This window comes from Cucurbita pepo, chromosome 5, assembly GCF_057944985.1.
Source record: "Cucurbita pepo subsp. pepo isolate OVF chromosome 5, ASM5794498v1, whole genome shotgun sequence".
Taxonomy (NCBI): domain Eukaryota; kingdom Viridiplantae; phylum Streptophyta; class Magnoliopsida; order Cucurbitales; family Cucurbitaceae; genus Cucurbita; species Cucurbita pepo.
The window spans coordinates 3,315,016-3,340,921 of record NC_141802.1 but is presented as its reverse complement, the minus strand read 5'-3'; the positions used below and the strand labels follow the sequence as shown (position 1 = coordinate 3,340,921).

Sequence of the window (25,906 nt, the reverse complement as noted above, 5' to 3'; positions counted from 1 at the left end):
AAGCATATGAAAACTTTACCTCTAATATTCATTTGATAACCATTTGAAAACTAAACTCACACAAAATATGTGAAATAAAACATTATTTTTATATGTTTCACAATGGTTTTGATGAGGTTTTTTTTTCTAGAAGACAAATAATATTATTGAACTTTCCGAAAAAAAGTTATATCATAAACGTTATATTTGAAAATTTTAATATATTAAAAATATATATATATATATATTGGACTAAGTTGTTACTTAAAATTGGACTAAGTTGTCACTTGATAGTTTTGGGACAATTTTTTTTTTTTTTTTTTTTTTTTTTTTTTTTTTTTTTTTGACGTTTGTGTATGTATGTACGTAATGTATATAGATATATATGTATATGTATATATGTATATATATACATACATACATATAAATGTATGTATATATATGTATGTATGTATGTGTATACGTATGTATATATATAATATTGAGAAGGTAAATTTCTTACTTCTTCTCGAACAAAAAATAACCTTTTTGACCTTTTGTGTGAATATATCACATAATACATATACATACATATACACATATATGCACATATGTATGTATATATACATGTATAAATATATAATATTAAATTAGGGCAGGCTTGGGATTCTAATTCTAAAGCTGAATAAGAACAAAAGTAATACATATTTGTTATCCATCCACCGCTCTCTGGATCCGGCTCGAAGCCTCAATTTTCTGCGAAACTGAACTGTCGCCGGACGATAGAGGAGGCAACGGAGAAGAAATTAAGGCTCCAATTGGCTTATCATTGATGGAGCAGGGGAAGCAGGGAGTGGTTGTTAAATTGAGCCCTCCACAGAACCCATTGGAGCAGGTTCAGGCTCGTTTCAAGGAACTTGAAAATGGGTTCAGAACATGGTTGGCCAAGCAGTCTCTCCCCGTTGAGGCCGCTGTTGTCACCGCCACCAGCGCTGCACAGGGCGCTGCTATTGGTGGCTTTATGGGCGTTCTCACCAACGACGTTTCTTCGTCTCTGCCCACTCCTCAAGCCGGCCTCAACCCTCAAGCCATGGCCTCTTTCAAGCAGGCTCAGGTCCTATTTTGGTTCCCCCTATTCGTTGTTTGATTTTATAATTTTTTTCCTGATTGAAATGTGAAAACTGTCTTATTTGTTGAAATTCTGTAGTTTTATGAACAAAAGTGGAATTTGGGGGAGCTGATTCTTGTAGTTTTCTTATGAATTGTAGGCTCTTGCTGGAGGTCCCTTGGTGCAAGCTCGCAACTTCGCCGTGATGACCGGTGTTAATGCAGGCATATCTTCTGTTATGAAGAGATTGAGAGGCAAGGAGGATGTTCAGTCAAGGTAAGGTTTTACGAAGGCTCGGCCGTTTCCTTTTCCTTGTTGATTATTTTCCGTGAGATCATACATCGATTGGGGAGGAGAACGAAACATTCTTTGTAATGGTGTGGAAACCTCTTTTTAGCATATGCATTATAAAAACTTGTGGGGAAGCTCAGAAAGGAAAGCCCAAAGAGAACAATATCTCTAGCGGTGAGCTTGGGCTGTTACGTATTAGAGCCAACCGGGCGATGTACCCGTGAGGAGGCTAAGCCCCAAAGGGGTTGACACGAGGAGGTATGTTAGCAAGGACACTGGGCCCCGAAGGGGGTGGATTGGGGGGGTCTCACATCGATTTGAGAAGAGAACGAGTGCCAACGAAGACTCTGGATCCTGAAGGGGGTGGATTGTGAGATCCCACATCGGTTGGGGAGGAGAACGAAACATTTTTTTAAGGGTGTGGAAACCTCTCCCTAGCAAATGCGTTTTAAAAACCTTGAGGGGAAACCCAAAAGGGAAAGCCCAAAGAGAACAATATCTACTAGCGTTGAGCTTGGGCTGTTATAAGTGATATTAGAGCTAGACATTGGACGAGAAAGGGGGTGGACACGAGGCGGTGTGCCAGCAAGGACGCTAGCTCCGAATGGGGTGGATTGGGGCTAGTAGATTTCAACTCATTTTCTTTGCGTTAAAGATTCGTTGGGAGGTTGATGAGAGATTTCATTTGAGAATGGGTTGATAAGGAGGGAGAGGTTCATTTGGTGAGTTGATTATGGTTTCTAGACCCTTGGATCTCAAGGGTTTTTAAAATCTTAATAGTGTGTTTGAAGGCTTGGATCGTGTTGTTTGGGATTATTGGTGTAACGACCTATGCCCAGGATTTGGAATTTGGGCACTTGATAGCTTCGACATTCCCTTGCATCCCCTGCGACGTGGTCATGTTAATTCTCGCTTCTAAGAGTGGTCCCTACAGACCAACATGAGTCCTTCCAACATCCTTTATCCTCACTAACATGCACTCAACATAGAATTTCTCCCAGCAAAACACACTTAACCATAGAGTTCCTATGATAGAGCTACAAAAAAAGGAAAGTGCACCTTGTTGGTACAGGTAGTAATGTTCATTCCTCTCATTCGGATTTGGTTTCAGTTCATTTATGTACCCCTCTTTTACTCAAGTGTCACATGCCTACCAGCTTTCGCCTTGGTTCGTCCCAAAACCACATCTTACCGAGAGAGGTATTGCTTTGATACCATTTATAATGACCCATGTCCAAGATTCAGATCAAGATTCGAAATCCAGATTCCACACTTGATGGCCCCGACATTTCCCTATGACATGGTTATGGTACTTCCCGCTTTTAAGAGTAAAGACTATCCCCTTGTGCTAGGCTGACTTCCTTGTTACCTTTTGGGGTCTGTGATTTGAAATAAACAACAGTGTTTAGGGACGCGGAGAGGTGCTGGGAGTAGGTTCGGTCATAACTGAAGCTTAACGCCTCTGTTTGGGCGTCAGTCTCGAAGGATCTTTATAGTTACCCATTCGGTTTCATCACACGGAATTGGAGCCATTTTTTGTATAGCTAGTTTCTTGCCTCCTATTAGTAGCCTATAATAAATATCAGAAGGGCATAGTTCTTGTAGCCAACTAATTTTAGCTTGTTTCCATGTTGCATATAGTAACCTCTTAGCTCTATTTAGACTGCTTGTTTGTTTCCTGAACTCGGCCGATACGATTTTACTTGCTATTACAGTATGGTGGCTGCTTTTGGATCTGGGGCCATGTTTTCATTGGTGAGCGGAATGGGAGGCCCGAATCAGGTGGCAAACGCCGTCACCTCGGGTCTTTTTTTCTCGCTCGTTCAAGGTGGACTTTTCAAGGTATGCATCAATAACAACTGTTCTATTATTCTGATAAATTTCAAGCATTTCAAGCACGTCCTCGGCTGTTCCTTTGTTCTTATACCAAAATTTGGAACTTGTTTAAGAATTAATGGTGTTTTTCAGTTAGGCGAAAAGTATTCTAAGCCACCTGCGGAAGACGTGTTCTACGCTAAAACCCGAAGCATGTTGAGTAACCTTGGCCTTGCTAGCTATGAGAAGAATTTCAAGAAAGGCTTATTGACTGATAGCACATTGCCTCTGCTCACTGATAGGCATGTATATTGAATTCATGTTTTCATACTTATGGTTATAATCAATGCATTGGCTAAGTATGTATACCCTTCTGCTTTGACGTGTGCCAGTGCGCTTAGAGACGTTAAGATCCCCCCGGGACCGAGGCTTTTGATTCTTGATCACATTCAGAGGTTTTAATCGAGCTCTATACGTAAAGTTCTTGTTGCTTCCATTGTTCTATGTCGTCTTGTTTATGGTTAACTTTTGATTTCAGGAACGCCGAGCTACGAGAGAGATGAAGCGGGTTTAGTGAGCAGCTTGTCCCAAGAACTCTTCGTAGGTGAACTTGAGGAGGTAGGGAAGTGGTTAGTTCATCTTGAATAGGAAGAATATGTTTGATAAATAGGACTTTTTTGTCGTTTGAATTTGCACCAAATGCACCTTTTGATTTGATTGTTGTGGATGACTGAACCATGGCTTTGTTTATGAATGAATGATGGAACAACTTGGTTTGGTTGGCATATTGACTAAAAATTTGTATTGTTAAAAATCACGTTGTGCCTATAAGACAAAGAGAGAGGTGAATGTGGGTGTGGTGCTAAACCACCATAACTTCGACGATCGACCGACCTGTATGAGATTTGTCATATTGGCCGACCTTCAAGGGGTCAAGAGGTCAGTCATTTGAACTTCTGTTGGTTGGGACTCATCTTTGGTCAAGACTCGTGGTGGTTGACACTATCAAGTTCGATTAATCTCTGGATTTGTTTTTTAGTCTTTGGTTAGTCTCAAGGGTCTCATCTTTGGTTAATGCTTGTGGTGGTTGGCACTATTGAGTTCGACTAACCTTTGGATTCGTTTCTCGGTCTTTAAAGTTTTACTTTAGATGGGTTCTCGACCCAATTAATAGTTTCACTTCTAACAAGTGCAAAGATCCAATCATCTCTCCGCTCTAAGTTGCGGTACTATATCTTTTTCCTCGCTTTCTTCTTTCTTCTTTTGCAAGATATATGTGAACGAATCCAAATTATATAATAAATTTTCTAATTATTACACAGAGTTTTTGTGGTGCTAAACCAAGTGGACGTGTTTGTTTGGCTCTATTTTTTCGTCCATTTTGCTTCCATTTTTCATTAGTTTTCTTTTCGTCCACGCCACGGTTGAGACTTATCGACCCAAAAAATGAAGACCAAAAAACGAAGAAAAAGAATGACAAAAAAAAAAAAAAAAAAAATTCAAATCATCGTTCATGGATGAACTATCGATTTAAAGATTTATCAGAACTATTTTTGTTAACAATTTTGAAAGTGAATTACTTTCCAAATGTAATATTTATACAATTAATACTCATTTTAACCCATTTGCATGAAATTAATACATATCATATAATTACATTAATTGAAAGCTTAAACAATGTCACAATTTTAAGTGATTTCAAGAATCATAAACAGATTAATTTGATTGAAATTTGAGCATTTAGCTTATTTGAAATTCATCCAAATTTAAAAATGACTAATTCTTATTCAAGGAGGAAGAACAGAAATCTCTGGATTTACAAGCCAAGCAGCGGATCAAACCACATACATATCTACTAAAATTGGCGCTTCAATAAAACATCAAGCCAAAAAAAAAAAAAAAAAAAAATCTCGATGATCAAAACCAATCACTGCTTCGAAGACGCAAATCTAGACAGAGGCAGATTGGAGTTGCGGTTGTTGCAGTCGGATCTGCAGCAATTTCTGAGCCTGCGAGAGCTGGTTCATCAACGCCGCGATTTGGTGGTGGTAATCGCGGGCCTGCGTGAGCGCCTCCGCCTCGAGTTCTCCGAGTTGAGAGGAGAGCCTCTCTTCGGCCTCCTCGGCGACCTTGAGCCTCTGGCAGGCTCTTTGTAGCTGCTGCCGCATCACCTGCTCTCTTTCGCGGCTCGCCTGAAGCTCCTTCTCGAGCTCCTCGTTCCTCCGCCTGATGGCGAGATCGGATCCGACTTCTTGCTTGATCGTTTTCAGAATCCCCATTGTGGCCCGAAATGGCTCTGGGTTTTCTGGAGTGGTGCGATTTGGGGAACGTTTGTTGGTGCTCTTAAAGGCGATCAATGGGGTGTCCAGGTTCAATGAATCCGCTTCCATTTCTTGCCCGAATTTTCCTAGCCTCTCTTCTTCTTTTGTTTTGTTTTGTTTTGACATTATCTGGTTGTATTATTCATTACCTATATGCTTCGCTCATGGAAGTCGTTTTCTCCACTTTAGAAGATTCCGCATATTCTACTTTTTTAAAATGGTTAATAAATCAAACTAACTACGCACGCCAATTGCCTCACCCTTACTTCTATTATAGATTTTATCTTTTATATTTTGTCTACTTATAAAAATATCTCATAAATTTTTTACCAACTATTATATATAGTTACTGTTTTTAGAATTATAGTGTTTATGAGATCGAAACTGAAATTTTCACGTGGCACAATCAAAGAAGTTCTGTCTACGCTCTAGATGCCCATGCTAGTGAAGTAAATTGGGCTTACGAACGAACATGAGCTCGACTAGGAGTAGTAAAAAATCATTCTTTCCTAAGGGTACGTAATATAACTAAATTGGGCTTACGAACGAACAAGAGCTCGACTAGGAGTAGTAAAAAGTCATTCTTTCCTAAGGGTACGTAATATAACTCTAGCTTGCATCAACACTACGCTTGATTAAGTACTAACTTAAGGTTGAGCACCACATCTCTTGAAGGTTAACACCTTAGCAAACTAGAGCTCACCTCGAATAACAGATCAACAAGTACATCAATAACTAAACATTTTGGGACCAAAAACAACTCTTAACCATATAAGAGGTGTGAAAAAAGACTCATGCCGCGTCCCTCTAGGGAGAAGACTGCAAAGAAGACCTCAACCAATTGCACGTCAAAGAAAAGGATGACGCGAAATGATGCCATGTTAAATCACCACTAAACCTAGGATACAGTAAAATTTATTACATCAATACGACTCAAAAATCTAAACATGCATGGCAAATAAACTTCCTAAACTTATACCCTAAACAAACACACACTTCCTAAACTCAAAACATTAAATTGGCAACAAAGGTTTAGAACCAAGACACTTTCATATTGGTTATGAAAATATTAGATGCAGGAAGAACTAAGAATATCATTCAGATGGCAGCTTAAAAACAAGCATGGAATGACTTTGAACCAAACTAACTGGATGCTTGCCAAACTCAAGCAGATCTCCAGCACTGAGATTCACCTTTGCCCTCAAGGCGAATCTCTTTTCATTAGGAGTTGATGAACAAATGAAGATTAGAGATTAGTGGAATAGCACCATTGTAGAATAGTGGAATAGCACCAATGTCCCAAATGGAACTCCAGTGATCCTTCTTCAACGAACAAAGCCAGAACGATAGTAAAGAGATCCTCCTCAACAGGAAAATGAGGGAAAACCCTCCACCCTTTTGCCACTTCTGTTTGGATACTCCCATCTCTTTACCTACCCTACCCTACCCTACCTACTAATTCTTATTCACATTTCCTGTCAGTCTTGTAAGCATTCGCCCTGTCACCTCTTGTTTCTCAGTAGTTGGTTAACTCCTTCAAGGATTTTCATTTTGCTACTACGGCAGCTTTATTCCCACTTGGATAGGAGCAAGTCCTGATACCAATTAATATTATAATTAATATTGAGATATATATATATATATATATACATAAATACATCCATACATACAAATATTTTACAAATGATTATTGATATAGTAAGAGTGATATGTAATGTATCATGTTGAAATAAGCAAGGGAAGAATACTTCTTATATAATTCTTAACTAACTCCCTTAAATGGCCCACCTATTATTCCCTTTCAAAATGTGCTCATCTCCAATGTCACTATGCACGCTACGCACTCTTGCCTTTTTTCTAAGGTATGTAGACTTTTTCCTAAAATATTGAACAAGATGTGGCGCACTGAGATCGATTCAAATATGGCAACAGGTTATTCTGTTAAATTAATTGTAGATCGTCCCAATAGTATTGCACAAGTTGATAAGGTAACATCTAGGCTGTTGTTAGTATCTTGCTACTATCATTGTTTGAAAGATAGACAAAAATGGTGTTGAAAAACAGAACAAAATGCACAGGTCATTCGAGAGATAACTAACTTCACTACTACCTCACCACTATTCCCTCCCCTGCATATTAGGGATAACCAGCTTCTCAGGGGCGTACTTTCCTTCTTACCCCTCCTAGCATATACATCAGTGATATTCCCCATTCTAACCTTCTTCCGAGTATACACAACAGTTGAGGGGTCTATCATTCGCCCAAATGCATTATAGATATGTAAAGGTAACACACAAGCTGAGTAAGGAAGTTGTCCCCGTTAGTTACTTCTGTTTCTATTGGTTGGATAGGCAATGAGGAGTTGGATGTTAGCCATGGTTATAGAGGCTTGTATTTGATGCATTGAGAACGGATGGGAAGGGCGGAAGAATACAAGCTGTATTTGGAGAGTAACTTCTCGAATTATCTAAAAGTGTTTGTAATTCTTAGTGATCAGAAATGAAATAGGAATTGAAGCAGACCTTATGTAAGTAACTAACATATCTAACATCCTTCTTTATCTACATCTTTATGAGTTAATAGATTTTTCCTTTAACAAATAATAATACTAAATTTCAAAATATTAAGGGTATGTTCATTACAGAAAAGCTAATGAGCATAAATAAACATATATCCCAACCCTTGAGACACCATCCTTTCTAGAGAAGGAAAATCCTAGACATGGTCAAAATTTTCTAAGCTGTATCTACAAACGATGAAAATTCATTCAAAACCAATGCAATTGGAAATTCGTAGCAACCTACTATGCTCAATGATAAACAAAAACCACAGTTACAGGTTACCGTCAGCTGACGAACACATGGAAGAAAATCCTCAGCAGTAAAAGGATCGACATGAGTGTTCCTCCCATCAGAAAAGCTCGAAGAACATTTTCCTTGTTTCTCAGGCTCATTGAGGTGAGCTGGAAAATAATTATCTCCAAAATAGATTCACCATCCAAATAATATACCTACAAAAATACACAACTAGTAGTAATCATAAAAGAGTTCAATAATTTACTTCATCTTTGCTCATCGTAGTAATTATTTTGTATGCGCTTTAATTAATGATTCAGCTCTAAAATCAAATGCACCAGAATTAACCGTTGACATGAATGCTACTGGAATAGAATTATGAATAGTATTAGAGTATCATGAGTAAATGAGTAATTAGTTAGGGAGGTTGTTAAGGTAATTTTTATAAATATGGTGGGTAGGAAAGGATTAAAGGTAGGCATTGAACTAGTTGGTTTAGGCTTGAGGTATCTAAAATTGATCCTCAAAGTGGATATCACCAAATCTGTTCAGGGCCGGGAGAAGGGTGCAAGGTCGACTTTAAAACTAATGAGAAATTGTTTGAGTGGCTTGTAATGCCATTTAAACTTACTTACTTATGCCCCTAGTACATTCATGTGCCTTATGAACAAAGATTTACATACCTTTTTTGGAAAATTTGTGGTTGTATATTTCATGATATCTTGGCGTTTAACACAAGTCTAGAACACATTATTCACTTGAAGCATGTTCTCTCCACTCTTAAAGCCAACTCCTTGTGTATTAACTTGCAAAGATGTATTCTTGGAGTGTCAAACCTGTCTTTTTAGATTTTATAATATGTGAACTAGCAAAGAAGTTGACCATCATGAATGGCCAATACTTTCAAATGTCAAGGAATTAAAAGTTTCCAGGGGCTTGCATCCTTTCACATGAAGTTTATTCAAAATTTCAGCACCATAGTATCACCTTTAACCGAATGTCTAAAGAAAAAGGGTTTCATTAGGACAAAGATCAACAAGACAGTTTTGAGACCCTAAAACAAAGGTTAGCTTCAGCATCTATTTTTAGCATTACCTAGAACAAGTTTTTTTTCTTTCCATGTAGGGGGAATCGATGTAGTTTGGTTTGATTATTCTCTCTTGGTAATCTAGCTTAGATATTTAATTTTACTTGATTTATAGTTAGGTGGTTAGTTGATTACTTTGGTTAATATGAATAACCACCCTTGTAATTAAAGTTCATTATCTCACGATCTAGGGGTCCACCTTTATACAGCTTTTTGAAAGATCAATAAAAATGCTGCAATAAGGCTTTCGGCTCTACCACCATTACTTAATCAGCAATACGTAAAATTTCCAAAATTCATAACTGCAGATATACTTACAAAAATCCTGCGATGCACAAGACTAGAAGACCTAGACTAAACCCTAAACTTTATTTGATGTTATCCCCATGAAGTAAATCTGAAAATAATTTGCAAAATAGAGCATTAAAACATACCGGCAAACTGTTGAGAAGAGCTAGTGCAAGAGAGGCGTGAAATAAGCACAAGAAGATCCTTTCCAGTACATCTGGAAGATATCTAGCATAATGAAAATCTAATCTTGGCCGGTACATTGTCAGCTGAATAGAGTGCGCCATTGAAACCACGTCACCAACAAAAATGAAAGTTCCACTACAATTCGAACTTGGGAGTGGATTTTCTCTGGAATAGAAACAGTCTGAAGAATGGGGATTCAAATATGTAATCTCGACCCATACCGAACCAGGCATTTGGACTGGACTTAAGCAAGTTTCATCCTGTGGATTAAAAATTTTCCAAAAAAAAGGTGATAAGCTAAAGCCATTGCATGGGTCCAATTATTCAGAGTTAGACAGAGAACTTGCAAAATTACATAATGCTCACCAAAGATCAGGTATACCTGTGAACACATACAGGTGCTAGTGCTATCATTGATTATGGCTTTTTCCCATCCACTAATGCATTTATTAAGCTTAATAACATCATTGACATTCAAGCAAAATATGCCTTCTTTGCGGTTAGAATGGCTATCATCCACATCACCATCAACTAAAACGGTAGAACTAACACAAGGAATAGATGTAAAAGAAGTAAGGTCGCCAAAACAAGTTGACTGATCATGTGAGAACTGAACTTTATTGCTTTCTTTCAACATAAAATTTGGAACGCAGTATCCCTTTCTGCCATTGGCCATTCGATCGTTTTCACCAAGTCTGGAGAGGGTTCCATTTTGAAATGTTGATTCACTTATTTGAGCTGATAGATTGACCCAATCATCCACATTTTGAATGTGCATGCCATCCAATGACAAAATCAGATGACCATGGGATAAATAACCAGACAATGGTGAAGTAGAAGGAACGTCCAAAACCTATTACAGTTCACAGGAATCAGTCAAGAGGGGAAAAAGAAGGTTAAAATCTTTTCATGTGAATTTATAAAATGCATGTGAATATAAAATATTGAGGTACCATGGGACTTTCGCCACGTAAGTAAAGAGGAAACAGAATCAGCGGCAGGCAGAATAACATCAATCCAGAAGCTGCAGAAAGCTAGAGAGATAGTACATTCAGATATATCTCTTATTAAGTAGGAAACTACTGAGCAATTATAGTCAGACCTAGATCCTGAACTAGAATGGGAGACTAAACAAAAATCAACAGCACACCAGTAACATGATTTGATCTTACAACTGCATTGTGCCAAATACCAGCACAGTAGATACGCAGAGCATTGAAGCATGATGAATCCTGCAGTACATCATGATTGAAAGCCACCAAGGCACCTGGGAAAAGGAGTGCAATAAAAACAGCAACATACTCCAATTTTATGCCCTCACTGCCATTTACGTAAAGTTTCCAAAGTGAGAGGAATGATAATCTAGTCCACTACATTCTGAGATCTAAAATAATAATCATCTAATTTTCCAGGTACTGCTTCCGATACAAATTACTACATATGATCACCGTTTAACAAATATCAATTGAAAACGTTCAAATATTATAACTGAGGAGGTAGAAAGAAACATACCTTGCAACAGCAGCAGCATGACCAAATTCATGAAAAGCTACAGATATTAAGGAAGAGATAATTATGTATCCAGCATCAGCAGGGGCAAAATTACAGCTGGAAATCTAGTGAAGAAGAAAAAATGTAATGAGGAGCAGGTATGGCATGGATAAATTGAAGAATGAGATCCGCTTTAAATAATAATGGAACGAAATATTGAAAGGAATTGTATACGAACCAACGGAGGAAGACCAAATAATGAGGAATAGGAAATAGGAAGACTATGAGGCACATCGCTATTGCCAAAAATATGCATGGCTATGGCAAGTTCCAGAAAGAGAACCTGAAAAATAAAGAATTAAACATGTTATTAACATGAAGTAATACAAGAAAAGAAAATTACTTCCCAAGAAAAACAACAGTATATAGTCCACTGCGCAAGTCTGTAATGATAGAAATTATTGCAGTAATTGTTTTCCCTTAGTTTGCTAGCCAATTCAGGTGTTAGTTTGTCCATGTAGGAAGTCCATTTCAAATCATATTGTCCATAAAAATAGAGTCCAAAGTGGAAATTCTTGTAAGAATCAACTTGGAACTTTTTTTTATATATGTTTATGAAAAGTCATGCCTTCATTGAGACAAAATGAAAGAACGCATGGGAAATACCAGAAAAAAAAAAGGCAAAGAATGCTTCAAAAAGAGCCCAACTGATCTAAGAAGTGCCTCCAATCAAGCAAAATAAGATCTAAAAGGCAATTAAGAGAGGTGTGACATCAAACAAGGGACCACACTTCACCCAGGTGAAGATTTTTCAACCCCCGAAGAAACAAAAAATACAAAGACAAGCAAACCACAACGAGCATCCTTTTTCACGAAAGGGGGAATGGAAAAAAAAACTCCTCCGACATGGAACGACAGCTCCTCAACTTGGCCAAGCTGAAGTTAAGAGTCGCTCCACACTAATCTAGTGAACTAACAAGACCAAAAAAATGATCTATAACCTCAGCCACTTCCCTACAATGGATACAACACTGGGCCCAATCAAATTGGGTGAAAACCTCTGAACACGATGCGAAGTATTAACCTTGCCATGGATGGTTTGCCAAACAAAAAAATTTACAAATAGAAAATCCACCTCAAGGTATTGTTATTTTGTACGGGAAAATCTTGAAACATGAAGAAGTCAAAAATAGTATCAATATGTGGTTGCCAAAAGCCAGTATAGAAGTTCAGAGCGCTTTCTCACGGTATATGTAAAGGCATATGGATCAAGAGAGTTCAAAGTGAATTAGAAAAAGTTGCTTATCACCAGTATAGATGATGTGTGACAATCAAGTTGCAATAGGCGTTACAAAAAATCTAATTCATCATGATAAGACAAAACATCCAAAAATTGATCAATACTTCATCTCAGAAAAAGTCAGTAATAAAGTGGTTCAATATCCTTACAGAAGACCTATCTCTCACTAATATTCCCTTAAGCAATTAGGTTTTACAAGGTCAAGTTTTAGAGCCCAGCCATTTCTATTTCTTTTGGAGTTTCAAATTCATCAGTTGTTTTGGAAACACTCAGACGAGAACGGCTTGATTTCAACTCACCTCGAAAGTCGATTAAAACAAAAACAAACACAAATTGGAAAAGAAGAACAAGAAGAAAATTTGAAAAAATGATAGTAAACAACAAAATATAAAGCGTCAACTGATACCGTGGTAACAACAGCAAGAGCAGCAAGAGAAAAACCAATCCCGATCGAAAACCACGCTCTCAGAACCCTGCAACGATTCACATAAATGTAAAATAAATAAACAAACAATTTTGCATCAGCCTAGTCAGTAACAAAAAAAAAAAAAAAAAAAAAAAAAAAGACGATGATCCTGATGAACAAACAGTAAAAACAAAAATTAAGTACTCCACGGACAGCAAAACTACAAGAGACAGTGAAAATCGAAAGAGAAACCTGGCATGTCTTCGTCCAAAATGGAAAATAGGTTCGTTGAACGAGGTGATCTTACAATCACAATACCAGCAGGAAACAGCATTTGAGAGACCTTTGCGAGACGTGCTAAGAGGGAGTAGTGGAGGAACGCGAGCGTGAGCGTCGGCCTCAGCCCTGGGTCTCTTACTGAGCCTCCATCTTCCTGACATTCTGCCTGCATGTCCAGTTTCCTTCCGTCGAAGGGCGGACGACCCTTAAATACTATAATGAAATTAAATATATATATATATATATATATATATATATATATATATATATATATATATTTAACAATAATAGTAATAATTAAATTAAATTACATCCGATTTTTTTTATTAAAACTAAAGTGAGTATAGTTCGACCATAATTGATACATGTTCTATCTCTGAGAGTCGGGTATTCAAGTCTTTTTATCAAGAAAATGATGACAAGGAAAGTCTATTAAGAGAAAAGTCATGCGTCGGTAAAAGTCAACAATTTTTTTTACGATACAAAAAATGAATAGATTCCGACGGTAATTCACATTTTTTTTAGTCATGTTAGGCGAAATACTTATTAATAGGACATTTATGTGAGTGATTGCCTTTATATGCATTAATTTGTCATTGATGTATGAATAACATTACAATGAAAGTTTCCCGATACCACTGGTCACAATCGCAGTCTTGATGCCAGCGGACTTGTGATTGTGCGGCATTGAGCTAAGTCAATTTGTTTTTGCGTCGCCTACGGCCAAGCGACGTATGCTCGAGCCTCTAGCCTCGGTTTAAGAGAATGGTTTTAGAAAACGAGGACAGAAAGAGATTTTTGAAAGAGACGTTATATAAGCAAGTAAGAGAGTAACGACGCTCACAGTATATAACCTCTGAGACATCTATATGAGTGAATGTTTTTCCACATATTTTTAATTTGTTGTTCACGTGCAAATAAGCAAATAACACCGTATAAAGTTTCATCGAAAGATAGATGGACACATCATATGCCCTAATAACCACTAGATACATATTTTGAAGTAATTTGGCCTCTCTCATACATTCAACATTATAAATTTCAAGCCATATTGTGACAACCTCTTCAAAGAATTCTCCAAGCATGTGAAAAACACATCAAGAAGGAAATAAAAGTTCAAGGGTTAATGAGTGGCAAACCGATATAGCTTTGAAAGAGCAAAAGAAGACTCATGACAGCCTAACTTGACCAAGAATGACCTAAAATAATCGCTATAAACCTCACAATTTTAAAACTCATCTCTAAGAGACAAGTTTTCCGACTTTTATAAGAAATGTTTCGTTGGGACCCAAGAGCAAACATCTTCATGGAGTTGAAAGTTTCTTAATAAGTAACATCATTAGCAGATAACAATATACTTATAAATATAACTCTAATCTTAAGTTGTCAAGAGAGACGCTGACGAAAAGTAATTGAGAGAGAGAGATCCAATATTAGCCGATAAGAACACACAGCCCTCTAAGACCAGTCGTCTTAGTCGACACTAAACATCAAGCAGCACTAGCCATAGACTCGATCAGTATTTTGTAACCTTCAGGAACGGGTGTCTGCGTCTGAACGCACTCCGCCAGCGCAGGAACATCAGAGCTCACGTCTAACACCCTGGCCAGTAAAAGCAGCAAATGAAAGTCCGAAATTCGCTTCACAAATGTAAGCCCTTTCGAACGGTCTAGGTGATTCTTCAATGCCTTCATTGTCACTGGAACGTTTCGGTTTTCGATGGGAAAGGTTGTAGAAAGTGGACCCTGCATCACAACGATTTCATTAGCATAAGCACGTCCAAGCAAAGAGTAGGGTCGTGACAAGGCCGATCGACAAACAGTGCGTTCATATGGGACTTAAAGCTCTCAGTTCAAGTAAAGAGTAGGGTTGTCACGAGGCCGATCGACAAATAGTGTGTTCATATGGAGATTTAAAATTATGCCAAGAACGAACAATAAAATTTATTCAACACCACATGAAAATAATATTAGGGTAGCTTCTAAAATAAGGTCTCTGACATGTTTATGAAGTCATGAACAAGAACCCATGTAGTTTCCAAATGAAAATGCTGATAAAGCAAGAGGGGTTCTTTTTTTGCTTGAAACCGCGGGAGAAACAAGACCTCCATCATCAAATATCAATTCAATGTCTAAAAGAAAAAACTATTTCAAATCAAATATGCAAACTGACCGCTTTGTCATAAAACAAGATAAATGTAACAGCCCAAGTCTACCGCTAGCAGATATTATCCTCTTTGGGCTTTTCCTTTCGAGTTTCTCCTCAAGGTTTTTGGTTTTTAGAACGTGTCTGCTAGGGAGAGGTTTCCACCCCCTTATAAAGAATGTTTTGTTCCCCTCTCCAACCGATATGAGATCTCACTATCCACCCCTTCGGGATCCAACTTCGTTCCCCTCTCCAACTAATGTGGGATCACACAGCCGATATAATCCACCACACAGCCCCAACAACATAAAAGAACGTCTCCTGCTAATCCACACCCATGTAAGACTAGCACCAAGCCAAAGAATTGATCTTCTTGGGCATTCTAACCTTCCACACCCATGTAAGACTAGCACCAAGCCAAAGAATTGATCTTCTTGGGCATTCTAACCTTCCACACCCATGTAAGACTAGCACCAAGCCAAAGAATTGATCTTCTTGGGCATTCAAACCTTCCACAGCGAAGATAATGAAAAGAACTTGGAGGGGTGGGGATTACACCAGAGAAAGAAGAAAAATTTACAATAAAATCCCTTCGAAGGATTAAAAATCCATAAATGGAGACCTTGAAGCCCAACACAAAAGGCGACCAATGGAGAATGTAATGCTTACGTCAAAATTACACTACTGGAATTGCACCAATTTACACAGAAGAAAAGAAGACAAAAGCCACAGACACAAACTTCAAAGAAGAAAGATGGTTCAGATGAGGAAAAGGGAAGGGACTATCCCCCACACAATAGTTCTCCCAAATTGGAAAATTGAGTCATCCAGCAGTGAATTTGAAAAACCTGAGAAGGAAGCTCCAAAGTAGGCAACCGAGCTAGATTTTGAGGGTTCGTAAAAGTGTCTTTAGTCCCACATGCTTACTCGAGAAGACGAGGATTATACTCACTATGACCCTATGCCTCAAAATCAATAGGCTTTGAGACAACCTCCCACCCTCATCAACACCCTCCTACAAAAGTCCCTCATGATCTTCTTCTCCTCCCTATTACTTACTGTTTAGTTTGTTGTATTTCCACCCTTGGAGAGAACTCTAAAAGGAGAGACATTTTTTGATATTTTCCACAACTAGATTCCAAAACAATAAATGTTTTTTAGGGGGAAAGGAAAAAGAAACAAGGCTTTCATTTAGAATAAATGGAAGGAAACAAGGGGAATACAAAAAACCAACCCCCAAAAGGAGCCAAGCTAACAACAAATGATTTTGGAAGTATGACCAAGGGAAAGCACTAACTGTAACGGTCCCAATTAGACACGTTTTAAAACCTTGAGGGAAAGCCCGGAAGGGAAAATCCAAAGAGAACAATATCTGCTAGCAATGGGCTTCGACCGTTACACTAACTATATGTAGTAGGAAGTCACTTTACTTCACACCCAATATAGACGGCCATCCATCCAGCCAGCCAGCTTACAACAGATCACAGGTTCGCAATTGTTACCAATCACAAAACTCTTATCTCTAATTAAGACCAAATATGATTTCACAAACAGATACGAATATGTTAAGGCTAACCAGAGCGGTCTCCCTAACCGAGAAAAATTGGTTCTATTAACAACAAACTAAAAATGAGAGAGGCGAATTCTTTACCTCCCCACATGGAACCCCTCGATATGACCCTAATCTATTATCGTTGACACTGATTTGGTCCGGACATCAACAGCAGCCAGGAAAAGAAAAGGGATAACGGATATCCCTGCCTAACCTGTCCCTAGAAACTAAACTCTTTGCTCTAAGTTTCCCCTTTAACATGAATTAATCAACTAACCTAAGGCAATTCCAAGGAACCAAAATACAAGCAAATCATAGAAATCCAAGAATTCTATGAACTCAAGAAGCTAAATCTTATCACATTCATTCAAAAGAAACATGTTTTTGGTTATTATGAAGACAAAAACACACCCAATTCAACGCAGCAGCAGAGGAATCAAGTAATCTAATAAGTAAAATTAAAGGGATCACGAACCTGATGGTCGAAAATCTTTACCACCACCAGGAAGAAATCATTGTCAACATCTCTAGTGTCTTTGACACCAACAACAACGTCCTTCTTCATCTTGGATAGCTTAGGATCAAAATCCTCTTGAATATCCGTCTCAAACCAACCTTCCTTGAACAATTTAATACACACATCACTCATTTGAAAAGCCTCAAAATGAACATCAGCACCCCCATCTTCGTTCACCTCCAGCTTCACAACTGCTGTCACCCACTCCTTCAACCCGCTCTCGGAGTGAAACTCAGCTGCCTGAAGTACTTCCCTGTTGGATAAGGTGTAGTCCTTCCTCTCCCGACTAATTGTCTGCGTGAATATAAACCCAACTTTCCTCATCCCCAAACCAACAGCAATCGCTTCCACCAATCTTTCCTCATCTTGATCTCGGAAGAACAGTAAATTATCCTCAGTCCCTTGCTGTGGCGGCTCATATATGAAATCTACCTCGACCTTGCCTTCCGTCGACACCGTTCCGTACATAAATCCCCCACGTTTGACGGCGAAGGCTAGCGTTTCATTAACATAATGCTGGAAAGCATTCGCGCAATCCCTATCGAACGAAACCAATTCACAGTGGGGATTTTCTTGACGGGTGATCCGCATCTGCCTAGCGATTAGATCATCCATAGTCATTTTACGGCCAAAAGATCCAGCGGGATGGATGGAAGGTCCGGCAACAGTACGCTCACCCTCATAAGCAAGATACACAATAGAGCCATGAGAGAGATTGAGTGCGGAAAGGAGGGTATTAGGATTAGACATGTCCATGAATTTCGAACGATCGCCATGAGCATTAGCCAACAGAATATTTTGGTTAGTGGAGAGGGTTTGGTTGTGGATTGGAATTTTGAGCTGAGATTGAATAATCGCTTTGAGTTGAGCGATCGTAATGTGCGGACTCTCTACAGCGACACGCTCCAGGCCATCTCTGCTGCGAATTCTGAGCATCATATTGCTGCCGGCGGAAATTCTAGTGTGAATTTCTTTAGGAGGCGATTGATCGTTGTTGAAAAGAGAGATTTGAGGAAGAACTGCTGCAAGTCGGCGGTGGGTCTAAGAAAACGCTGCCGGAATCAACGGAAGTCGATCGGTACCGTGGTGGCTTGGATTGTATCTATATATCGAAGCGGAAGAATTCCGCGACGGATTGGGAATCGGGAATAAACAATTTCCTAATTTGCTGCTTTGCGCTAAATCATTAACCCCTTTTCTTTTAATGCGCCAGTTTAATTGTTTGGGCTTTTGAAAATCCTGTGATGTAAATTTCTGATTTTAAGAAAAATCTAATATTTAGGGTTTATGATTTTCTTGTTTCAAAGTTTGGATTTTTTTGATTCGTGGTTTAGGGCTTCAGATTTCATATTAGGGGAGGTTTAAGAATTTCCTTTTTTTTAATTTTAAAATTTAAAAAAAAAAAAAAAAAAAAAAAAAAAAAAAAAACCTCACTTTAAAATACAAATTTATATAGAATAGATAATTTCATTTTTAAAAAGATTTAAAATATATTTAATAATTTTAAATTTTAAAAATTTATTAGATACAAAATTGATAATTGAATGACTTACCAGAAATATATAAAAAATTACCGTCTAAACATAAATTTAAAGGTCTAATTTGAGAGTGCACGATCTAACCCTTTAGGCATGATCCAATCCATTTTCCTATCCTTGGGTTAGCTCGAATCGAGGTGCATGAGTGGCTCACTTAGTCGAATCTCCCTGGTTCGGATTGGCTCAACAGCTTTTCAACGACTTAGTTTTGCATTTCTGTATCCATTTCACCATTTTGGATGATCCTAGAGTCCTTTTTAATCGATAAAAGTGAATTGGACACATTAAGGCAGAATTTTAAGAGATGATCAACTAAAGAAAGCTGAAAGACATGAACTTAAGCCAAAACTATAAGTAAGCTTAAGTTAAAATGGTTACGAGTTAGGTTAATTAAAATTGATTGATACATGAATAACACGTGTCATGTAACCTTAATTATGTAACATTATCTACTCCATGTCAGACTCCATGATGTATTATCATATATGATAAACATAAATGAAATACAATATCCGTCTACTTAGAAATATATGTCACAATAAACATAAAAGTAATATTTTGCATATATTTAACTAAACCATGATTTCTATATGTCAAACGATCATATATTAAATATATTATATACTGTCACAAACATTTTCCTAAATAAATATAAAAAAAACTTATGAAATTAATTTCCACTAAATTAAAATAAATTAAAATTAAAGCGATGAATTTAGGAGGAGAAACTAAATTGGGAAGGAATCAGTTAGGCAATAAGTAAGAGAAGTGGTAGAAAGGAGAGGCGGAGAAGGAAGGAAGGCACCAAATTAGGAGAGCGTTAGAGGGAAAGAGGGTGAGGGAATGGGTATTTAAACAGAGCATTGCAAGGGTTAAGCCATCAGGGAAGAAGTTCCAACACAAATAAAAACATTAACAATAAAAAAAAAAAACATCAAAAAACACACATCAATATCAAGTTCCAAACCAAAGGGAAGAACCAATATGGGTTCTGGGTTGTTCTTGTTTGCCCTCCTGCTCTGCCTCTCCGCTGCATCCCTCTGGACTGTCCGCGCCGAAGACCCTTACCTCTTCTTCACTTGGAAGGTCACCTACGGCACCATCTCTCCGCTTGGCGTTCCCCAGCAAGGCATCCTCATCAACGGCGAGTTCCCCGGCCCTAACATCAACTCCACCACCAACAACAACGTCGTCGTCAACATCTTCAACCACCTCGACGAGCCCTTCCTCATTCATTGGAGCGGCATCCAACACAGGAAGAATTGCTGGCAAGACGGCCTCCCCGGGACCACCTGCCCCATCCCTGTTGGCACCAATTTCACCTACCATTTCCAAGTCAAGGATCAAATCGGCAGCTTCTTCTACTACCCTTCCACTGCCATGCACCGAGCCGCCGGTGGCTTCGGCGGCCTCCGCATCAACAGCCGTCTACTCATCCCCGTCCCTTATGCCGACCCTGAAGACGACTACACCGTCCTCATTGGCGATTGGTATACCAAGAGCCACACCGCTCTGAGGCAACTCTTGGACAGCGGCCGCACCCTGGCTAGACCCGACGGCATCCTCATCAACGGCAAGAACGCAAAGGGCGATGGCAGTGACGAGCCACTCTTCACCATGAAGCCCGAGAAGACCTACAAGTACAGAATCTGCAACGTGGGGCTTAGGACATCGCTTAACTTCAGAATCCAAAACCATCCCATGAAGCTTGTTGAGATGGAAGGCTCTCACGTGGTCCAAAACGATTACCAATCCCTCGACGTCCATGTGGGGCAATGCTTCTCTGTTTTGGTCACTGCCAATCAAGAGCCCAGAGACTATTACATGGTGGCATCCACTCGGTTCATGAAGACCATTCACATGAGCAAAGCCATTATTCGATACACCAATGGCAAAGGTCCTGCTTCTTCTGATCTTCCAGAGGCACCCATGGGTTGGGCTTGGTCCCTCAATCAGTTCCGCACCTTCCGATGGAACCTCACTGCCAGTGCTGCTAGGCCTAACCCCCAAGGCTCCTTCCGCTATGGTTCCATCAACATTACTCGCACCATCAAGCTCGTCAATTCCTTCGGTAACGTCGACGGTAAGCTACGATATGCCATCAACGGCGTCTCTCATGTCGAAACCGAAACTCCATTGAAGCTTGCAGAATACTTCAAAGTCCCTGAGAAGGTGTTCAAGTACGACACGATTACCGACGAGGGATTACCAGAAGGTTCATCCACCATCACTGTGGCTCCTAATGTTCTGAATGCAACCTACCGCAACTTCGTAGAGATCATTTTTGAGAACCATGAGAAGAGGCTCCAGTCGTGGCATTTGAATGGCTACTCCTTCTTTGCCGTAGCGTAAGTATTAGTAATGCAATTGTTTCGTTCCCCCAATGAGTTATAGCATATATGGGTATTGATTGTTGTGTTGTTTAATGTGGTTTACAGCATCGAGCCAGGGAAATGGTCTCCAGAGAAGCGAGCCAACTACAATCTTCTTGATGCGGTGAGCAGGCACACCATCCAAGTATTTCCCAAGTCATGGGCGGCCATTCTCCTGACATTCGACAACTGTGGAATGTGGAACTTGAGGTCTGAGCTGACAGAAAACCGTTACTTGGGGCAACAACTGTATGTCAGTGTCCTTTCCCCAGCACTGTCGCTCCGAGATGAGTACAACATTCCAGACCGCACTTTGCTATGTGGAGTGGTGAAGGGCATGCCATTACCCAAACCATATACCATTTGAGATCATTCATCCACCATTTTCTTCCTCGATCCAAATGAGATTCTTTTTTATTTATTTATTTATTTATTTTATTTTTAATGTATGATTCTTCCATTTAAAAAAATAAAAGAATTTATTCTTATATGATTATCTCTCCAATTTGATTTATTTATTACTATATACAATTTTATGATCCGTAATTAATGGATTTCTTACTATATACGATTTTAATGTATTGTGGATTAAAAATGGAATGAAATATGAAAATTTTTCTAATAGATGGATGACTTTGTGATAGTCATCCATTTGGATCACACTGGGGACTTGGATAGTCATCCGTAATTAATGGATTTCTGACTTTATGATCACACTGGGGACTTGGACGGGACAAACCAACTTTGTGATAGTCATGACTTCGACATCGTGTTAGGGGACGTGATGGACTTCCTACTAGAACACAAAGTCATCCCCACCGATTATCTAGACAAACACCCACCAACCAGGAAGGGTGAAAAAGATGTCAGCACTGCAGTTGAGGAAGGGTGAAAAAGATGTAGCACTGCAGTTGAGGCAGGATCTAAGCCGTGATGAACTTACACACTGCCACAGTTAGTGATCACCCAAGAGTTAGAGAGAGACACCAAGCCAACACTACCGCTAATGGAGGGAGACAGAGACAAACCTCAGAAACAACACATGGTCACGTAAAAGTACTGTCAAGACAGAGAAAGAGAAGGGTCGGTCGAAAGCGTCGACCACAATAGTTTCAAGGAGAGAGTGCTGATCAAATTGAGGTCAGATCAACTTCGAGATCAAAGCAACAAGAGTCGAAGATCGGTGAAAAAATACTATGGACCAGGCGAAGTTATTCACAAGATCGAAAAGCCGTCGTATAAGATCCATTTGCTCCCATGGATACAGACTAGCCCTGTTGCCCACGTCAGTAACATGAAACGCTACTCTTCCGAAGTAAAAGACGTTAAGCATAGAGAGGTGACACGACCTCACACAAAGAAGAAGAATCCCGAAGCAAAAGATGTAGGAGAAATAAAAGACGTTAAGCATAGAGAGGTGACACGACCTCACACAAAGAAGAAGAATCCCGAAGCAAAAGATGTAGGAGAAACTTTAACGGAGGAGACGCTGAGAGCCAACGAACCAAGAAGCAGTTTTTAACAGCTCCTTACAGATTTGACGAGACTCCACACCACTGAAATCAACTGGAAACACATTGAAGAGACCTAAAAGTCAACCTCAGCCTACAACACAGAGTTACAAAGAGTCGGTTGACAGAGACCAACCAATTGACCGGGGGAGGATGTCACGGTCATGCTTGTATGAGTTGGTTGACAGGGAGGATGTCACGGTCATGCTTGTCCAAAGCATGTTGCTTATGGCCGCGTAACAGATGTCCCAGTCTTGCTTGTTCGAGTCGGTTGACAAAGACGTCAACCAATTGATGTATGAGTTGGTTGACAGGGAGGATGTCACGGTCATGCTTGTCCAAAGCATGTTGCTTATGGCCGCGTAACAGATGTCCCAGTCTTGCTTGTTCGAGTCGGTTGACAAAGACGTCAACCAATTGAGTGGGGGAGGATGTCACGGTCATGTTTGTCCAAGGCGTGTTGCCTATGGTTGCATGCCCGTTCCAAACCCCTTTTTCATGCTTTCATCTTAGATAGGCCTCTACCATTTCATATCGGGTCAATACGGGGGTGTATGACTGTTCACCAGAATCTCTCTACACCTATTTTCTAAAACTTTTGCACTTGTTTTCTAAATTTCTCTACACGATAATGTAAGTGCACGAATTGACTCAACTGAAGTAAGTGCCACACAATCACAAGTCCGCTGGTTTTTTAAATTTTTTTCCGGCTCATTACAATTCCCTCCACTATTATTAATATTTTTGTTAAAAAAAAATCAAAATATATGATTTATGTAAAAACTCTCAAGAACAGTTCATAATAATAAATTCGTGAATATTTTTTGATGGGATGGCATTGTATTTAATCTAAAATAATAATTTTTAATTATTTTTAAAATATAAAGTAGATTCCATCCTATATAGAATAAAGTAGATTCCATATTATCACGATACTATATAGAATAAAATTGGAGAGATAATCATATAAGAATAAATTCTTTTATTTTTTTAAATGGAAGAATCATACATTAAAAATAAAATAAATAAATAAATAAATAAAAAAGAATCTCATTTGGATCGAGGAAGAAAATGGTGGATGAATGATCTCAAATGGTATATGGTTTGGGTAATGGCATGCCCTTCACCACTCCACATAGCAAAGTGCGGTCTGGAATGTTGTACTCATCTCGGAGCGACAGTGCTGGGGAAAGGACACTGACATACAGTTGTTGCCCCAAGTAACGGTTTTCTGTCAGCTCAGACCTCAAGTTCCACATTCCACAGTTGTCGAATGTCAGGAGAATGGCCGCCCATGACTTGGGAAATACTTGGATGGTGTGCCTGCTCACCGCATCAAGAAGATTGTAGTTGGCTCGCTTCTCTGGAGACCATTTCCCTGGCTCGATGCTGTAAACCACATTAAACAACACAACAATCAATACCCATATATGCTATAACTCATTGGGGGAACGAAACAATTGCATTACTAATACTTACGCTACGGCAAAGAAGGAGTAGCCATTCAAATGCCACGACTGGAGCCTCTTCTCATGGTTCTCAAAAATGATCTCTACGAAGTTGCGGTAGGTTGCATTCAGAACATTAGGAGCCACAGTGATGGTGGATGAACCTTCTGGTAATCCCTCGTCGGTAATCGTGTCGTACTTGAACACCTTCTCAGGGACTTTGAAGTATTCTGCAAGCTTCAATGGAGTTTCGGTTTCGACATGAGAGACGCCGTTGATGGCATATCGTAGCTTACCGTCGACGTTACCGAAGGAATTGACGAGCTTGATGGTGCGAGTAATGTTGATGGAACCATAGCGGAAGGAGCCTTGGGGGTTAGGCCTAGCAGCACTGGCAGTGAGGTTCCATCGGAAGGTGCGGAACTGATTGAGGGACCAAGCCCAACCCATGGGTGCCTCTGGAAGATCAGAAGAAGCAGGACCTTTGCCATTGGTGTATCGAATAATGGCTTTGCTCATGTGAATGGTCTTCATGAACCGAGTGGATGCCACCATGTAATAGTCTCTGGGCTCTTGATTGGCAGTGACCAAAACAGAGAAGCATTGCCCCACATGGACGTCGAGGGATTGGTAATCGTTTTGGACCACGTGAGAGCCTTCCATCTCAACAAGCTTCATGGGATGGTTTTGGATTCTGAAGTTAAGCGATGTCCTAAGCCCCACATTGCAGATTCTGTACTTGTAGGTCTTCTCGGGCTTCATGGTGAAGAGTGGCTCGTCACTGCCATCGCCCTTTGCGTTCTTGCCGTTGATGAGGATGCCGTCGGGTCTAGCCAGGGTGCGGCCGCTGTCCAAGAGTTGCCTCAGAGCAGTGTGGCTCTTGGTATACCAATCGCCAATGAGGACGGTGTAGTCGTCTTCAGGGTCGGCATAAGGGACGGGGATGAGTAGACGGCTGTTGATGCGGAGGCCGCCGAAGCCACCGGCGGCTCGGTGCATGGCAGTGGAAGGGTAGTAGAAGAAGCTGCCGATTTGATCCTTGACTTGGAAATGGTAGGTGAAATTGGTGCCAACAGGGATGGGGCAGGTGGTCCCGGGGAGGCCGTCTTGCCAGCAATTCTTCCTGTGTTGGATGCCGCTCCAATGAATGAGGAAGGGCTCGTCGAGGTGGTTGAAGATGTTGACGACGACGTTGTTGTTGGTGGTGGAGTTGATGTTAGGGCCGGGGAACTCGCCGTTGATGAGGATGCCTTGCTGGGGGACGCCAAGCGGAGAGATGGTGCCGTAGGTGACCTTCCAAGTGAAGAAGAGGTAAGGGTCTTCGGCGCGGACAGTCCAGAGGGATGCAGCGGAGAGGCAGAGCAGGAGGGCAAACAAGAACAACCCAGAACCCATATTGGTTCTTCCCTTTGGTTTGGAACTTGATATTGATGTGTGTTTTTTGATGTTTTTTTTTTTTATTGTTAATGTTTTTATTTGTGTTGGAACTTCTTCCCTG

The 25,906-nt window shown here is 39.7% G+C and overlaps 6 protein-coding genes across 6 annotated transcripts; 2 read left to right on the top strand and 4 right to left on the bottom strand.

The window, feature by feature from the left end:
- The first annotated feature begins 628 nt into the window (after nt 1-628).
- On the top strand, nt 629-3,957 carry LOC111796261 (chloroplastic import inner membrane translocase subunit HP30-2). The gene is made up of 6 exons (XM_023679023.2): nt 629-1,072; nt 1,227-1,342; nt 3,073-3,199; nt 3,326-3,474; nt 3,565-3,627; nt 3,711-3,957. The coding sequence occupies exons 1-6, from the start codon at nt 791-793 to the stop codon at nt 3,733-3,735; spliced, it is 762 nt and encodes a 253-aa protein (XP_023534791.1). The 5' UTR covers nt 629-790; the 3' UTR covers nt 3,736-3,957.
- A 980-nt stretch (nt 3,958-4,937) lies between these two features.
- LOC111795506 (protein RESPONSE TO LOW SULFUR 2) lies at nt 4,938-5,504 on the bottom strand. Its single transcript, XM_023677972.2, has one exon. The coding sequence runs from the start codon at nt 5,449-5,451 to the stop codon at nt 5,122-5,124; it is 330 nt and encodes a 109-aa protein (XP_023533740.2). The 5' UTR covers nt 5,452-5,504; the 3' UTR covers nt 4,938-5,121.
- A 1,020-nt stretch (nt 5,505-6,524) lies between these two features.
- Nucleotides 6,525-13,539, bottom strand: LOC111796202 (Peptidase M50 family protein). The gene is made up of 10 exons (XM_023678945.2): nt 13,299-13,539; nt 13,047-13,113; nt 11,579-11,683; nt 11,362-11,465; nt 11,022-11,169; nt 10,803-10,883; nt 10,232-10,702; nt 9,810-10,109; nt 8,337-8,503; nt 6,525-7,088 (listed from the first exon to the last, which is right to left on the bottom strand). The coding sequence occupies exons 1-9, from the start codon at nt 13,484-13,486 to the stop codon at nt 8,339-8,341; spliced, it is 1,629 nt and encodes a 542-aa protein (XP_023534713.2). The 5' UTR covers nt 13,487-13,539; the 3' UTR covers nt 6,525-7,088; nt 8,337-8,338.
- Nucleotides 13,540-14,549: 1,010 nt separating this feature from the next.
- On the bottom strand, nt 14,550-18,754 carry LOC111796203 (NPL4-like protein B). Its single transcript, XM_023678946.2, has 2 exons — nt 17,498-18,754; nt 14,550-15,070 (listed from the first exon to the last, which is right to left on the bottom strand). Exons 1-2 carry the CDS (start codon nt 18,476-18,478, stop codon nt 14,816-14,818), a joined length of 1,236 nt encoding a protein of 411 aa, XP_023534714.2. The 5' UTR covers nt 18,479-18,754; the 3' UTR covers nt 14,550-14,815.
- Nucleotides 18,755-19,965: 1,211 nt separating this feature from the next.
- On the top strand, nt 19,966-21,939 carry LOC111796200 (L-ascorbate oxidase homolog). The gene is made up of 2 exons (XM_023678944.2): nt 19,966-21,425; nt 21,516-21,939. Exons 1-2 carry the CDS (start codon nt 20,062-20,064, stop codon nt 21,814-21,816), a joined length of 1,665 nt encoding a protein of 554 aa, XP_023534712.2. The 5' UTR covers nt 19,966-20,061; the 3' UTR covers nt 21,817-21,939.
- Nucleotides 21,940-23,925: 1,986 nt separating this feature from the next.
- Nucleotides 23,926-25,906, bottom strand: LOC111796199 (L-ascorbate oxidase homolog). Its single transcript, XM_023678943.2, has 2 exons — nt 24,440-25,906; nt 23,926-24,349 (listed from the first exon to the last, which is right to left on the bottom strand). The coding sequence occupies exons 1-2, from the start codon at nt 25,801-25,803 to the stop codon at nt 24,049-24,051; spliced, it is 1,665 nt and encodes a 554-aa protein (XP_023534711.2). The 5' UTR covers nt 25,804-25,906; the 3' UTR covers nt 23,926-24,048.

Bases quoted from the DNA above. Each gene is read 5' to 3' on its own strand.
- LOC111796261 (XM_023679023.2), top strand. From the start codon at position 791: ATGGAGCAGGGGAAGCAGGGAGTGGTTGTTAAATTGAGCCCTCCACAG. The intron at 3,200-3,325 runs GTATGCATCAAT...GGTGTTTTTCAG, and splicing joins TTCAAGGTGGACTTTTCAAG to TTAGGCGAAAAGTATTCTAA. The intron at 3,475-3,564 runs GCATGTATATTG...GACGTGTGCCAG, and splicing joins TTGCCTCTGCTCACTGATAG to TGCGCTTAGAGACGTTAAGA.
- LOC111795506 (XM_023677972.2), bottom strand. From the start codon at position 5,451: ATGGGGATTCTGAAAACGATCAAGCAAGAAGTCGGATCCGATCTCGCC.
- LOC111796202 (XM_023678945.2), bottom strand. From the start codon at position 13,486: ATGTCAGGAAGATGGAGGCTCAGTAAGAGACCCAGGGCTGAGGCCGAC. The intron at 10,884-11,021 runs GTAAGATCAAAT...CTATCTCTCTAG, and splicing joins GTATTTGGCACAATGCAGTT to CTTTCTGCAGCTTCTGGATT. The intron at 10,110-10,231 runs GTATACCTGATC...TTTAATCCACAG, and splicing joins GCACCTGTATGTGTTCACAG to GATGAAACTTGCTTAAGTCC.
- LOC111796203 (XM_023678946.2), bottom strand. From the start codon at position 18,478: ATGATGCTCAGAATTCGCAGCAGAGATGGCCTGGAGCGTGTCGCTGTA. The intron at 15,071-17,497 runs GTTCGTGATCCC...GTTGTGATGCAG, and splicing joins TAAAGATTTTCGACCATCAG to GGTCCACTTTCTACAACCTT.
- LOC111796200 (XM_023678944.2), top strand. From the start codon at position 20,062: ATGGGTTCTGGGTTGTTCTTGTTTGCCCTCCTGCTCTGCCTCTCCGCT. The intron at 21,426-21,515 runs GTAAGTATTAGT...TGTGGTTTACAG, and splicing joins TACTCCTTCTTTGCCGTAGC to CATCGAGCCAGGGAAATGGT.
- LOC111796199 (XM_023678943.2), bottom strand. From the start codon at position 25,803: ATGGGTTCTGGGTTGTTCTTGTTTGCCCTCCTGCTCTGCCTCTCCGCT. The intron at 24,350-24,439 runs GTAAGTATTAGT...TGTGGTTTACAG, and splicing joins TACTCCTTCTTTGCCGTAGC to CATCGAGCCAGGGAAATGGT.